The 16,769-nt window shown below is 35.1% G+C and overlaps 1 protein-coding gene across 1 annotated transcript in view; it reads right to left on the bottom strand.

The window, feature by feature from the left end:
- Nucleotides 1-3,404, bottom strand: part of LOC122539005 (protein O-mannosyl-transferase TMTC2-like) — an 81,500-nt gene extending 78,096 nt beyond the window's left edge. Inside the window, exon 1 of the mRNA XM_043673564.1 lies at nucleotides 3,132-3,404. Coding sequence (XP_043529499.1) covers nucleotides 3,132-3,404 — 273 coding nt within the window. The remainder of the gene's footprint in view (nucleotides 1-3,131) is intronic.
- Nucleotides 3,405-16,769: the final 13,365 nt, after the last annotated feature.

Genomic DNA, 16,769 nt, shown 5'->3' with positions numbered 1-16,769 from the left:
CAACTGGGAAATAAAATTAACGAAATAAAATAAGATTCGACCAACTACGTACGTTCAATCGTGCACACTTCGTTCTATATTAGTAAAATTTAAACCATGCGATGCGACTAACAACGAGTCAATCCCCTAACACCGGTGTAGTCCTTCAAGTATGGTTCTTTTAACCGGCAGACTGTCGTGAAAGTTACAACAGAGTGTATCAAACCCAGTGATTTCGCAACCGCGAGCTTCAACCACACCGTTTTCTTCGCGCATCGAAGATGAAACGTTAATTGCTACGCGGTCCTGCACGACTCGCAATCACTCTCTTGGACTGACCTGAAAAACGATCATAACGGGAACGCGCAACTTTGGGCCACGATCGATACACGGGCGAATTTAATTAGCAAAGCCTGGGTATCCTCGCGTGTTTTCCAACAGCGGGTAATTACGAAAATTGCAATTCATACAGGCAAACATACCTTCGCGCGCGATCGTGCGCGGCTACTAATTCGATTTAATGAAGAAGCCCGCGGTAATGTTACAATCAAAACATCGTGCCCGCCTGCCGATCGATGGTAAACGAATTATAATTTTACAAAGCTCCTCCCGCCTCTCCTCGAGTCCGATTCCGGAGGGCACCGCGAATAATTACGAAACGTGTCGGGCTCGGTTCGCGATAAACAAAGCCTCCCCCTCCTCTCCCCCCTCTTGTTAACGTAAGCCAGCGATTCTGGATTGTATCTGCGATTTCACTGCGTGTTTTCTTACGTGCTGAACGATACGAGACGCGAGTTGGTAATGTAGAGGGTGGTATCCATAAAGTCCATTTACAATTTGAAAAATTTATTACAGAGGCAAATGATAAGACAGACAAGTGGAAATTATTACAAAATGATACGTATATATTTAAGTTTCTTTTGCTGTTCGCTGTAGCATACTCTCATCAATGGTGGCAATTGCATCAGTGATCGTTTGCTTTGGATTAGTGATGTCCCGTATCGAGGGTGTGCTACAGCGATCATGGCAACAGATCGAATTCAGTCTTTCGTGAAATTAATGGTGCCCATACAGAGGTGTATTAAATGAAGCAGAGAAAACTTGAATATATACGTCTCATTTTGAAATAATTTCCACTTAACTGTCTTTTCATTTGCCTTTGTAATAAATTTTTGAAATTGTAAAGGGAGCTTACGGACACTCTGTATACTGCAACGTACACAGGAATAATTGGAGATGCGTCAGAATTCGAAATACTCAATTGAATTCAGACGGTGTTCAGATCGAGCCGGGAATTGTTTAGGTTAAATCGGATTGGCATTTCGAAAGCCTAATTAATTGTTTGAGTGTTTAATTCGTACTGGAGTATCATACAGATAGCTTAAAATAATTACTTTGCTTCGAAACGGAACTGGGCAAATCTCGTTCGAGATGAAAATAAAAAAACCTATCATCATTACGTTTGAAGTCACGAAGTCATTTCCAGTAATTTACTATTCTCGTTGAATGAATTTTAATCTTAATGATCTTTTGTTCGAGTAAATCCGAGTTGAAATTAAATGATAAATAATTCGAACAGAAGATTATGTTTATACAGTGGAAATTGTTTGCGGAAAGGAATACAAAATACAAAATGAAATAAAGAACTACTTTCATTCGATGTAATCAAGTAATAAAGTAAGCAAATAATGTAGGGAAAAATCATTTGCTTCGTTCGAATAAACGATCGTGGGATTTTAAGGTAATGCAGAATCGAATGACGTAACATTTAAATAGTCATTTTCCAAGTATTTCACTCAAACAATAATGTAATAATGTAAAATAATAATGAAATAATAAAATAATAATGTTGAAATATATTTGATAAGTATGTCAAAAAGTAAGTGTTCAAAGATGAATGTATTCTTAATTACTTACTTATTAAACTTATATATTAAACTTTTGTATTATAATTAGTACTATATTAATATATATAGTATATAGTATATATTATATTATATACTGTATATATATTAATATTTATATAGTATAAATATATTATAATATATTTATAAATATACTATATATATAAATATATAAATATTGATATATAGTTATATTATTTATATATAGTATATACTAAGTTTAGTTAGTATACTTAATATATACCATATACTAAGTTATATTGAATATATAGTATATATAGTATAATACTATACTATATAAATATATAAATATTAATATAGTTATATTTAATATATAGTATATAGTATATACCTTACATTAAATATAACTATATATTAATATTTATATAGTATATACTATATATTTAGTATATACTATAATTAATAGTATATATATTGAACTTTTGTATGATAATTAGTACTTTTTTTCATGTTCCAATTTATTTCAATCTTTAATTGTATATATATTAAATATATATTCAGTTTTTTTAACATACGAGTACATATGTACATTTTTTGAATACTAATTTGATTGACTTACGAGTGATTTACTAGCAGATTTAGATCTTTAGTAATTAGGTTGCTAATTATTAGGACAATAGAAAATACTCTTTACAGCGTCTGCCAATGTATCCCTTTCTCTCGTTCCAATTAGCAGTTTGTGAACCAAACTAACAATGTTATCGATTTCCGATTATACTTGTAAAAAGAGCTGCCCTACATATTTTGAATACATGAATGCAAAAAAGTCCTATAATATGCAAAATTCATAAACGATTCAATGATTAATATGCTGGCCGTTACGCGAAATTTATACGTTTTGCTTACAAAACGGAATATGTAATTTTTATAAAATACCGCAGCGCGTTTCTCATTTCATTATTATTTATTTATTTCTAGTTACTTAGAATTTGTCTCCCAAATATTTTATATTTCACATTTTACATAATGTTTCAAACATTGCCCCGGTTCCAAAATATAATATAATAACTCACTCAAGGCCCTTCCAACCTAAAATCTAAAAAGAAATTCTTTCCGAAATTCGCACGCGCCTACGGCGGTGTCACGTACGTGCCTAATTCCCCGCAAAGCACATTCCGGTAAATTCCCTTGGCAAATCGATTTGATGGAAAGACGATTTGCCAAAGGAGATGAAGGTATGCGGCGCGTAAATGGAGTAACAAGCTTGCAAGTGACCTGCACACTGACCTGAGGTGGATAGTGATCCGGCAACGCGTGCAGTGCCTCTCTGTACGCGGACAGGGCCCTTTGCAATCTGCCCTGATCGGCGTAAAGGGCGCCTAATTGAAGGAGGGCCTGTACTCTGGCCGCCTCGTGAGCCCTCTTGTCCTTGAGGCCGGAACCGTCCAAGGATGCGCCGGCTCGCAAAACCGCAGCCGCTTCCGTTCCACGTCCAACGGAGGCCAACGCCGCGCCCAGATTCACGTAAGCCTCTGCAAAGACAAACGATAAGGATATCATCGACGCACCGTTTGGATTAACCGCGTCTCCTCTCCCCCATGAATTTATATAAATTGAATCGGGCGGGTTTTTTTTCCCATTCTGCCTCTCTCTACATTCCTACCAGACCAGGTCCATTTTTCTCTTTCTCCGACTCCCTTCTCTCAAGGTGTCTTTCTTGCCCTCACTTTTTGTGAGAATATCGAAGGACTAGGAGTGTATCCTCTTGGGGATATTTTTTGGCCTTTTATCGCGGCCAATCAATAGATTGCGGATTTATAAGAAACCTCAGAGTGCAAATTTATTGCACGTAATTCGTACAACAATATTTGCATGTACAATCTTCTATCTATAAATTTGTATTTTCTATCTAAAAATTTGCCTAATATGTTTAGCCTTTGTACAATGGATGCTGGTCAATCATTACTAAAGGTGATAGTTAATATGATTAATTATTTGAAGGAAAAGAAATATATCTGTGAATATAATAAAATTCTAATCTTTATATATTACAAATTGTTTGTATATTATTTATATTATATTGTATGAATTATTTATATATTATTTATATTGTATTATATAAATTATATATTATAAATTACTTATATATTATTTATGTTATATTATATAAATTATATATTATAAATTACTTATATATTATTTATGTTATATTATATAAATTATATATTATAAATTATTTATGTATTATTTATATTATATAAATTATATATTATAAACTACTTATATATTATTTACATATTAAATAAATTATATATTATAAATTACTTATATATTATTTATATATTATATTATATAAATTATTTATAATTATACGTTGTAAATTAATTACATGTAATAAGATTCTAATCTCGTTTTTAACGACAACTACACCAATTGATTTTAGAATCCCCCACGAGCAAAAGTTCTTTTACAGTTGGAATATTTCAAATGATCACTCTTGTCAAAGTGTAATTAACTAATTTGATAAATAAGTGCGATTCTCGAGTCCACATCGAGAGTACATCGACCTTTGAGATCATTTCTGAATAACGCCAAGCATAGCTCATACATTTATAAGCAATTGAACGGATAAAGCTACTTCTCTCTTCGTTGAAATATCGTTATGGTTGGTGAAAAAGTACCGAGAACAACGAAAGAGAGAGAGAGAGAGAGAGAGAGAGAGAGAGAGAACCGGAGAAAAACGTTTGAAATATTAAGAACGACGAAGTCGCCGGGGATGCTTAATTTAAGAAACTACCGGCACGGCACAATCATAACAGGATCTACTTTTTGCTCGATTCAACTCGTTTCCAGGCAGGGAGAAGGGGCAGATTTTTCTTTAGAAATTCGGACAGAAGCCCAGGCCCGGGTCAGTCTTTAAAATTCAGGCATTCATATACCCGGCAACCACTTCTCGCTTCTTATCGCCTCCCACCGCCCTCTTTTGGTCCGCTTCTAGTTTAAAAGGGCATTGCCTGGGCTTTCCCCGGTGGCCGGCAATGATTTCACGACCTCGACGAGAACGAATCGGGTTAACTCCGCGTGAATTCCCGGCCTTTTGTCGCCCGTTCTACCACGTAGATTTCTTTCGGCTAATTACTAAATATCGTGCGAACAGACCGGCCGCCGGCTGCATGGACGCTCTTCGGGAAAACGAAGATTAACTCGGCCCCGGCGCTAATTTCCGCCGGTTTGTTTCGTCCGTCGTCGGGGGATTTTAATTAAAAGGGAAACATCGCATCTCGTCGCTAGGAATTTGACGAGAGTGAACGATCCCATCGTGTAAGAATATAATTGTCGAAGCTTTTTTGTACGTTTCGACGACAATTTTGAGTTGACATTCTGATCGTGCACGCACAGTGCGTTCGAATAAACTGTAGAAGCAGGGATGAGGCGAGAAAAACTAGGAAAAATACAAAGTTCTTTCGTTTAGTTTTCGATTTAGAAACGAATTCGACAGTTTATTTCGTCGAAGCGTGCGTTTGACAAACTTCGAGGAATCATTGCGGAGGGCAGGCATCATCAATCTTCGGGTTCATGACGTTTTCATTGGGAAAACAATTTTCTAGCCGATCCATGGGAATATTTGAATCAATTATTAAGAGACAAACGGCTAAGAGAATGTTTCTTTTCGAAATTTAAATACAACAGATATAAAAAAAATGTCAAGTGCTTTTGCGAAAAGAAATTAAATCTAAAAATACGATGAAACAGCGTATTCGGAAAACAAAGTAGGCTGTAATAAAAAGCAAAGAGAGAGAAAAACGGAAAATGTGCGTATGCATGCGTGTATATATGCACCTCAGTAGATAATAGAATTTATTATTGAACTGCGTTCTGAACCTTCAATTTCGTTTAAAACAGGTAGTTCAAATCCGATGTCCAATAGCTGCATATTTCTCGTTAATTTCGATGAATAATAATACGAACTCACGCGTTTTTATCGCGAAATTAATAACCAAAGAAATATATATCCAATATTTTTTTTTTTTTTTTATATATCGATAAACAGCTTCATACTCGTACATTAATTACACTCGTTGGCAAATATTTTAGTAATGAGACAAAATAACAGTGAGAACGCTTTAAGCTGTAATATTTCAAGCTTCTGGTATCATTTCGCCCGTTTCACTTTTAACGAAGTTACACGAACGGGTCATTAAACGTCGAGGAATCCACCTTTACTCGTGTACCTTTCAAAGTTTCGATCTCGAAGATAGTATAATACCTATTGCTTTCCTTTTTCCCCTTTATTCTTCCATAGTTCTTCCACCCTTTTTCTCCCTCCCGTCGCCGTTAGATTTAGTACAGGCCGTTGTAGCAGCTAAACGATCCGCGGCCACAATGGCCGGGGCGACCGTACCCTATCCTAGGGGTGCAAAGAGCCGAGAGCTGGTGGCGGCGAGCTCTCGAGGAGCCGTAGAAAAAGTCGCAGCCGGCTATGACTTTAATTAAAAATTTCAAGTTACCGCGAAGGTATCCTTGCCACGCAGCAGCAACAGCAGGTTCTGTTTCTCGCGGGGGAGGTTGGGCGCGATGGCTGCGACGCCCAACAACCACGCCGAAATGAAACGTATTAAAAAGTTTATTTCCACTTTTATTGTCACCATCGTGGAGCGTGATCTTCTAGAGACGATGAAAGAGAGAGAGAGAGAGAGAGAGGATGAATCTCGGGGCCGGATGGATCGATAGAAGGAACGCGGGGTGGTCTTCTTAATTCGAGGCAATCTGCTTCCTCGAGATTCCCAACGACGGATTTCCAATTCCTGACCTCTCCCAGGGGAGAGGATCCTCGATCCTCTTAATTTCGTCGCGTTTAACTTTCTCCCTGGGCCAGCCGTTTCGCCGTTCAACCGGCTAAACGTAATATGGCGCGGCTCTGCTAATCCCGATATCATCCGACGCGATATTAGACAGCCCTCTTCCCCCTCCAGACGTAAGATGTTTGCCCTCGGTTCGTAGTTCAGCGACAGTGTGAACAGGCGGTTGAGAGGAACTCTCATTAACGAGCCGTGTGATTGGCAAATTTTCCGAGGCGCCTCTATCGTGTCTCTGGCTAAATCCGGTTTGGTTTTAACGAAATCCTCGCCCGATATCGGAGGATCATTTTTCCCTATCCGGGGGATAGCGGTACTTGGATAATGACTCGAGTATCATACCCATAACTTGATCCTCTCGTCGGATGATCGAGTGTTAAACGACCAGTTTTGCATCATTTCTCTCGTGTTTCGCGATCGTGATTTCGCGTGACGTTGAAATTCTGTGTTAACATATCAAGGTTCGACGAATTCGATCGTACAATGGTATTATAATTGAGAGCGACGAGAACGCTCTGGGCACTTCTATCGAGAAATATATCGAAATTGTATGTTCTTAATCCATTACGTTATGGTTTAATACTGAAAGTGTAACCAAATCAAATTTCATTGTCTCGTCTAACGTATTATTTTTTATTCCCGCAGCATATTCGTTTATTCGTTTGTAAAAAAAAATGTAATCTTAACTTGTTTTAATCGTTTAATCTCGATTCTTTATTCTGTCATCTAATGTATAATGTATAATTATGTGATATCTACTGTTCTGTAAAAGAATAATTTCCTCATGGAAAATTGTTTCAACTGTAACACTGAAAGTGTAACCAAATCAAATTCCATTGTCGTGTAACGTACTATTTTTTGTTTCCGTAGTATAATATTCGTTTATTCGTTTGTAAAAAGTTGTAATCTTAATTTGTTTTAATCGTTTAATCGCAATTCTTTATTCTCATCTAATGTATAATTATTATCCATCTACTGTTCTGTAAAAACATAATTTCCTCATGGAAAATTGCTTCAGTTGTAACACTGAAAGTGTAACCAACTCAAATTCCATGTCGTGTAATGTATTATTTTTTGTTTCCGTAGTATAATATTCGTTTATTCGTTTGTAAAAAAAATGTAATCTTAACTTGTTTTAATCGTTTAATCTCGATTCTTTATTCTGTCATCTAATGTATAATGTATAATTATGTGATATCTACTGTTCTGTAAAAGAATAATTTCCTCATGAAAAATTGTTTCAACTGTAACACTGAAGGTGTAACCAAATCAAATTCCATTGTCGTGTAACGTACTATTTTTTGTTTCCGTAGTATAATATTCGTTTATTCGTTTGTAAAAAATTGTAATCTTAATTTGTTTTAATCGTTTAATCGCAATTCTTTATTCTCATCTAATGTATAATTATTACCCATCTACTGTTCTGTAAAAACATAATTTTCTCATGGAAAATTGCTTCAGTTGTAACACTGAAAGTGTAATCAAATCAAATTCCATTGTCGTGTAACGTACTATTTTTTATTCCCGCAGCATATTCGTTTATTCGTTTGTAAAAAAATGTAATCTTAACTTGTTTTAATTGTTTAATTTCAATTCTTTATTCTGTCATCTAATATTTATTCTATCATCTAATTATTATCCATGTACCGTTCTGTAAAAAAATAATTTCCTCATGGAAAATTGCTTCAATTAAAGAAAAAAAAAAAAAAGAAAGAAGTTCAAATCAGTTCGATGTTTGAATTTACTCAGTGGCTGGTTCAACTTATTTGTTTGAACTTGAATTCCTATTACATTAACGACAAATCGCTAGTAATCCAATTATATAAATTGTTTGTTCGCAAACAATTTAATACAAACGAAATTATATTGTGTTTGTTGTTTCTATCAGGAAAATAATTTTCTTTCTTTCTAACGTGTACATATATCTGTACGAAGATTGTTGTATCATCAGCATTACTATCATTTGGAAATAATTTATTTTTCAAACGAGACACTGAAATTTATTTGCGTTTATTCCTATTTTAAAACAAACTTATCTCTCATCTTATTCTCAATAATTATTTGCCTTTTTTATTTGTTTACATTTATTTCAAATATTAGCACACGCAACTCTTTTTCTAACGAATAATCTACGGTGATTTTAAACTTGTAGAAGTAAATGGCTCATCTGATATAAACGAAATCAGCAATATTTGCAACGCGCGACCGTTCACCGCCATCATTTAAGGACAGTTACGAAAAATATTCAAAATACACGAATCACCAAAAAATTATGCTGAAATCGGACGTCCACCCTGGGGATCTCATTTAGAAGCAACCACGCCATCCGTGTTTGTAGTGGTGCAACTTCTGTCGAAGCTACGAAAAATATTAAAAAGTTTAAATCGCCGAAAATTTCATGCCAAAATCGGCCGTCCTCCCTGGAGATCTCATTTGGAAGTAACCACGTTGCCCCGTGTTGTGTTAGCGCAGCTTGTCGTCGTGCGATCGCGAACATAATATCTTAAAATGCTGCCTCGTCCCACTGACGAGAAAGCCAGCTTCGATATCGTGACAGATTACACGGGGAATTGCGAGCGGCGTTTTGCGAACAGACCACGATGTGTCGCGAGAGATGTGACAATATATATATGATGACGCATTGGAAAGATTCACTCGCGTGTTCGAGCTGGGCTTTGAAGAACCCGGTGACACGAGATCGATTGTCGATTACACCGTTAATGCGTGGAAAAAGTCATCGTGAACAGTTAGTCAACGACAGATTGGAGACTAATTTCCTAATGAGTGGCTCGTCATTAATTAATGATTTATTGATGAATCGAGTTTGCGGTCTGTGACCTCCACAACATGGAGGTGTGAATAAAATTAAGCGACCTATTTCAAAACATGAAGACATGTATAAGATATTTACATTTATATTTAATTCATAACATTGTTCACTTATTTATTTATTTGTTTCAGCAGAAAGAAAAGCAAGCATCAAGAAACTAGAAGACATTAAATTAAAGACGAAAATAGTATGGCGAGTGGATATATGACGAAGAAATAAATAAAAATAAATACAGTGATAAATGTTAATAGATAGAAATTCATCGAGAGTAACTGAAACGTCGAAAGGCTTGAAATTTTCAAATTTAACTATTATATATTACGAAGGTTATTACAGCGTGAGATAATTGAATGAGATAAAACTCAAACGTTTTAACAATTTCCTAATTATCATTATCACGTTAACCTAAACATTCATATCATCCTTCATCCTTTCATACATTTTTAATACACTCACGTAAGTCTCCGATTTCAACAGTCTTCTATTTCAAGTAGTCTCGCCCCGTTAATGCACAGACAGACACAGATCCTACAATATATGCCATCTTTTTCAATTCATATACTTCGTGCAATTTTACCGCGCCTTGGTATCCATTATCTTCTCGAGTTTCTGCCAATTCGCTCGTTCATATGCCGCGAACGTGTAAACTTTGATGCTTGACCGATTTCACGAAGCTCGTTACAACAACGGACAGACCGTCGGGTACACGTATAAACGTCGCGCAACTGTATCCACACCAAGGCAGGCTAGCAACTCGACCAGGGAGAACCTCTCTCGTATACTCTAATTCCATAGAGTATCCGCTGGGACCGCGACGAGGAAAATGGATTGCTCGAGCAGCCGCATCGTTCCTTATTCAAAATAATGCGAAGCGTAGAGGGGTTAGTTTCTATGGTACTGTAAGGCCGGTTTCACACACGGATATTGATGACACACTGTGTCTATAGATGTTACCTATAAATAATCTTTTATTTTATTTTATAAATTTCTATAAATACCTTTTATTTTATTTTATTAATTTCTATAAGTATTTATTCTATAAATATCTTTCATTTTATTTTATAAATTTCTATAAATATTTATTCTATAAATACCTTTCATTTTATTTTATAAATTTCTATAAATATTTATTCTATAAATATCTTTCATTTTATTTTATAAATTTCTATAAATATTTATTCTATAAATACTTTTTATTTTATTTTATAAATATTCTTTATTTTATTCTATCTTATCTATAAGTAATACCTGCCAAATGAAATATTGTTCATATTATTATAAATATTATATATTTATCTATAAATATCATTTATGTTATTTTATAAATTTCTATAAATACCTTTTATTTTAGTTTATTAATTTCTATAAATATCTTTTATTTTATTTTATAAATATTCTTTATTTTATCCTATTTTATCTATAAATAATATAAATGATAATTGCCAAATGAAATATTCATATTATTATAAATATTATAAATATTTATCTATAAATATCTTTTATTTTATTTTATAAATTTCTATAAATATCTTTTATTTTATTTTATAAATATTCTTTATTTCATTCTATTTTATCAATAAATGATAACTGCCAAATGAAATAACGTTACACATCAAAGTGTCTGACCGAAAGTATGAAACATTATAAAATTTCCTTAACACTGTAATAAAACACATCTGTCACAAACTTGTATAGATTTCGATGGATATCGTTCATTTCATTCATTTCATTTACATCGTTCAATACACGATCGAAGATATTGAGGTTATGTAGAGATTTGATTCGTCGATTAAATATTACAATAAACAGTATGTTTGATATATTTTCATACGTCACCTGCATTCTTTGCGCTACTGGATATTTCAATTTCCACGTAAAAATCCGCAGTCCAGTAATCACATTGATCAAATTCAAACCAAGTATATATAAAAAGTAACGAGCATATCTGATACAAATATGATAGAATGTCTCCCCAATCTATCCACACTGAAAAAGAGGGGGCGAAGGAGGGGGGAGGGAAGGGCGATCGCACGTACATCGGTAGAATAACTCGATAAAAAAAGAATAGAGTTCCATCGCGAGACCCGACAAGAAAGAATAGGATTTCATCGCTTCGTTTACCAGAAAATTGCATTCGATGCCTATCGTGCTGCGCGTTCTATATCCCCGTGTGAAATCGGCCTAAGGCAGCCCCAGGGCAGAAAGTTGCCATTTCGATGCTCCGGTTTCCCTCCTCTTAACGAAAACTTTTTGCTAATTAAACCGTCGGCTCTCCCCCGGCTGGGCCCAGCGAGATACCAACTTACCAAGTCGGCTTTTATATTTTTCAGACGATGGTGGGAGCGAAAGGAGGAGGAGAGAGGTTCCTCGGTAGAAAGAAATATTAAGATTATTCCGCGGATAATGCGCGAGCCTGTATAGTATATCGCGTACCCCGGAACGTTGGCCGTGGCTATTTTCAACCCGAGTGGCTAGTCGTATCGTCGAACGTGGGCTGATTATCGCGCCAGTGATAGCGTGCGTCGCGATTTTTCAACGCGATACAGCCAGCCCGCGCGTTATGGCTTTTATAAATTCAAACAGGCAGCGGCCACCCGGTGAATGAGGGCCAGTCACTGTACAACGAGGGTATATCGTTGCTATAGCGAGCTACACGCCGTGGATAATTAATTAAAAGCGGGCGAATTTCGTCGGGCGATTCGCAGATATTTCAAATACGCGGCGGCACGCCGCAATTGCGGACGTCATTTGCAATCTCGGTTGCCGTGCAGGTTTTTACGACGATCGATCCATCCCGACAACTCGCCCAAATTGTTTCTCGGTCGTTCAAGGAAACTATCAACGTCCTATTTTATCCTCTTCTCGCACGTGTACGTGTGTTTTGTCCTACTCTTTCACTCACATACGCGTGCAAAGCGATTTATAATTAAATTTACAGTTAACGATTTATAATTAAATTTTACAATTACTGCGACGCGGATTTTCGTGAAAGACTAATAGAATTGAAACAGTAGAAGCTCTAGAATAATAGGAAAATTATTTCACGTATGCACTGACAATAATATTCAAAACACAATACTTTGGATATTTTATACACTTTTTAAATTTACAGTTAACGATTTATAATTAAATTTCACAATTCTGCGATGTGGACTTTCGTGAAAGACTAATAGAATTGAAACAGTAGAAGCTCTAGAATAATAGGAAAATTATTTCACGTATGCACTGACAATAATATTCAAAACACAATACTTTGGATATTTTATACACTTTTTAAATTTACAGTTAACGATTTATAATNAGTAGAAGCTCTAGAATAATAGGAAAATTATTTCACGTATGCACTGACAATAATATTCAAAGCACAATACTTTGGATATTTTATACACTTTTTAAATTTACAGTTAACGATTTATAATTAAATTTCACAATTACTGTGGTGCGGACTTTCGTGAAAGATTAATAGAATTAAAAAAGTAGAAGCTCTAAAATAATAGGAAAATTGTTTTACATGTACTAATAATAATATTATTGAAAGCACAATACTTTGGATATTTTATACACTTTTTTATATTATGTACATTCTGTGTGATTTCAATTAGTTTCATTTTTCTTTCACGCGTGCTGTGAAATAGACTTGTAGTTTAGAATAGTTATAAAAAACTTTTACATACACTCCAATTTTCCAATGAGATTCTTCATCATCAGATCGTAAGTACCATCATACATTTTAATTTTACTTTCATAGCATTATATTTTTATAATTACGTGTAAGTAGTATTAAATGATTTAAACCTAATTAATAAATGTTCAAATAGCATGAAATGAACATTCTTACAGCTATCGTACATTTTATTCTTACGTTTCTGTAACGAGTGTTTAAAACACTTCAAATATTGCGATTTTATCTCCAGTATAACAGTATATATATTTGATCGTAGAATTATCTGAATAATGAGTATTTAAAACACTTTGAATTTCACGATTTTATCTTCAAAAGACAGTATACATATTTGATCGCGCGGAATGAATAATATATTTAGATTCGAAAGCTTTAAAACGACTGTCACTTTAATTGAAAGTAAATACTTTTTGGACTTTTAAAAGTTAAAAAGAAAAAAAAAACAAACATTGAGTTTTGCTCACGAAATTTGATCAAGCAGTTCGAATCGCGCAGAGTAAAAAAAAAAAAAAAAGAAATAATACCACTAACGTAGAACATGTACCCGTGACACGAGCAATTCTACTGTCTTCTGTCGGCGTGGCAAAATAAAACACGAGCATTTTCGATCGTTAAAGCGCTAAAGAGGTAATATAATAGATCTCTCGCAGTGAAACGAATGCCGATCAATCCGGGCGGATTATTAAACTCGTAAACGAGCTGGACACGCTGTGATTCCGCATCGACGGGCCACTGTCGATCGCCACCTGTAAAATTCGTTACGACGCGACTCCGAGCCGGATATTTACTGCGATAGCTTTCGCGAACAAAAACGAGCGGAACTAGCTCGCATATATCCGATTGCATTAACGTACCACGGCAATTACCGCGATTGGATAGCCTCGAACAATATTTCTTTTCAATCCAGGACACGCCGAGGCAATCGTGTTCGAGTTTAGGAGACTCGGTGTTCATCAGTGTCAATTTCCTACTTGCTCGATCGTGTTTACCCGGCTGTCTGAATAAGTACGATTAAGTGGACAATTGAATGTGTTGGTCATTTGCTTCGTTATTTTAATCGGCGATGAAATATCGATACAGAAAGAAAGAAGAAGCGGACGTTTGAATTACTTGCGAAAGATAAAATACGTGCCATGTTCAAAAATGTATAAAGTATCTGATGTAAGCATTGAAATTTGACGCTCCCTTTTTCCTCACGATGTGAATTTCCATGAATATTCACACTTGGCAGAATTGTTCAAAAATGATTTAGATATTTTATTTGCTTTAAAAGCATTAGCTATTATTTGGACATTTTACGTATTTCAGCAAAAGTTTCGAGACATCGCAGGTATGGCTTATGTTAGAGAATTTCTTTGGATTTTGTCATTGAAAAAAAAAAAAGAAAAAGAGAGTTTAGACGTGACACGAGCCTTTTCCATCTCTTTTGATTTTCCTTTAAGCTTCTGGACTTTTCGGTTGACATTTAACAATTTTACATTTCATTTGTGTTAATACTTTCTTTACACTTTTCCACGACTCGGTACTTTTCCAACCACTTGCGCTGGCAACCGATTGCGGACCATAACGAGTGACCAAACTGTATACAATAATTCGTCGCTTTCTTTTTGAACTCGCCGGTACGATATCACCGGATAGAAATTACTGAGAGGCGATAAATTTATTATTAGTCGTTTTGCCTATTTTGTTTTACTTAAATATACCTAAAACTGAGGAAATATTATAACTTTTGGAGCAAGAATGCGTGGCACGTCGTTCCAGAGCAAGAGGTTAAATAAATGAGTTAATATATACAAATAATAATGGACATAATATAATGAACATAATCGTGACAGAAATCGCAATTACATGAAAAAAATGTAATTTTTCTCAACAAATATCAATTACTACCATTCTATAATATCATATGAATTAAAGATCCTATGTATTCGCTGCGAAACCACAATATACAGACTGTGTGTAATATTTATTCTTTCTTTTAACAAAGCGTTAAAGTGCCGCGTTCCCATTTTGCCAGCCAACACACACGGATGGATACAAATATTTATCCTTTTCGTCTGACAAAGCTCGGAGAATAATCTTGTCAGGCTGGAGCGCACGGTAGGTGCAAACAGAGAGTAAACAAATGAACTCTTTGCACGTGCGAGCGTCAGGAATTAACGTCGAAGAGATTGCTCGTTTGCGGCCGGAGTACAAGTACGTGCGTTCCAAGTTTTCAGACGCAAGAAAGCGCGTGCCGCTTCACCCCTTAACGTCCGTGTCGGAGGATACTCTAATGTCATCGAGGAAATCTCCATTTCTCTCTCGTCGCTGTTTTCCTTTTGCCACGTGCGCGACGAGGATCTCGAAGAACTGGCGAAAATATCAGAAATAACAACCGGCGGGGTAACATCGTCTAATATATGCAGGCTCGTCGGGGTTAAAGGGAAAGAAAGGCGAGTAATATTTCAACCGGCTTTGGCGAAAAACACTCGTTTCCGCGACTTTTCCGCGAGTTCGTCGCCGGAGAAACATGGGCGCGCGACAGGGCCGGAGTTCTTCCTCGGCCGGGCAAAAACCACGTCCTCCGTTTCGTGCTCGATACGACTTCCTTGTTCCGTCGGGAGGGTTGATTCGTGGAGGAGGAGAAGGAGCTGTGCGAGAGCGGTTCGAGAAAGAGGAAATGGCGAAGCAAGTGAGGCAAGGCGCGAAACGTTTTCAGATTTCGCTGCTTCTGACAGGGGGGGAATGATATGGTTAAATTGTTAATATTTTAATTATAATTTTGTATTATAATTTATTTATATTAAATATAAAAATTATATATATAATAATGACGTAAATCTAGATGGCAAATATATATATATATATATTTATTATATTATATTATTATTATATTATAATTTATTTATATTAAATATAAATATATATATTTATATTTATATATTATATATTATTTATTATATTATATATTATATATTATTTATTATATTTATATATTATATATTATTACACGTAACGAAAAATGTTTCACACGAACTTGAATGGTTTCGAGAAGGGCACATTCTGATGGTACTAGTTTTCTTGAAAGTGCAGAAGACATATGAAAGTCATTAACGTTTGTTTAAACGGAATCATATACTTTTTATTACATCGATTGATGCAGCTTGATATTCTTTACAAAAAAGTATTAACCTATTTATGTTAGAAAATCGTTAGTTTAGGAGATATTTTAATTTTAATGATATTAGGAAATATGGCCAATATGAGAGATCGTATCATCGTTGAGTGTAATAAAATAACACCAGATATACATTACACAATGTAAGTGAATTATTAATTCATCGATTCAGAAAATATCGTGATGTAAATGGTCGTTATGCTGAACCTTCTCTGTAAATAAAATCATTACAACATTAACAAAGGGGCCATGATTTCCTAACAACATTAAAATTAAAATATCTCTTAAACTGATGATTTTTTAACATAAATAGGTCAATGTTTTTTTGTAAAGAGTATCAGGGTGCATAAAGACAAAGAATATCAAAAAGAAAAGCGCTCCATGCCTACGTTGTGCT

This window comes from Frieseomelitta varia, unplaced genomic scaffold, assembly GCF_011392965.1.
Source record: "Frieseomelitta varia isolate USP_RPSP 00005682 unplaced genomic scaffold, Fvar_1.2 scaffold_185, whole genome shotgun sequence".
NCBI classification, from domain to species: domain Eukaryota; kingdom Metazoa; phylum Arthropoda; class Insecta; order Hymenoptera; family Apidae; genus Frieseomelitta; species Frieseomelitta varia.
Note: the sequence above shows the minus strand (reverse complement) of the source record. Positions and strands in the feature narration are given on the sequence as shown.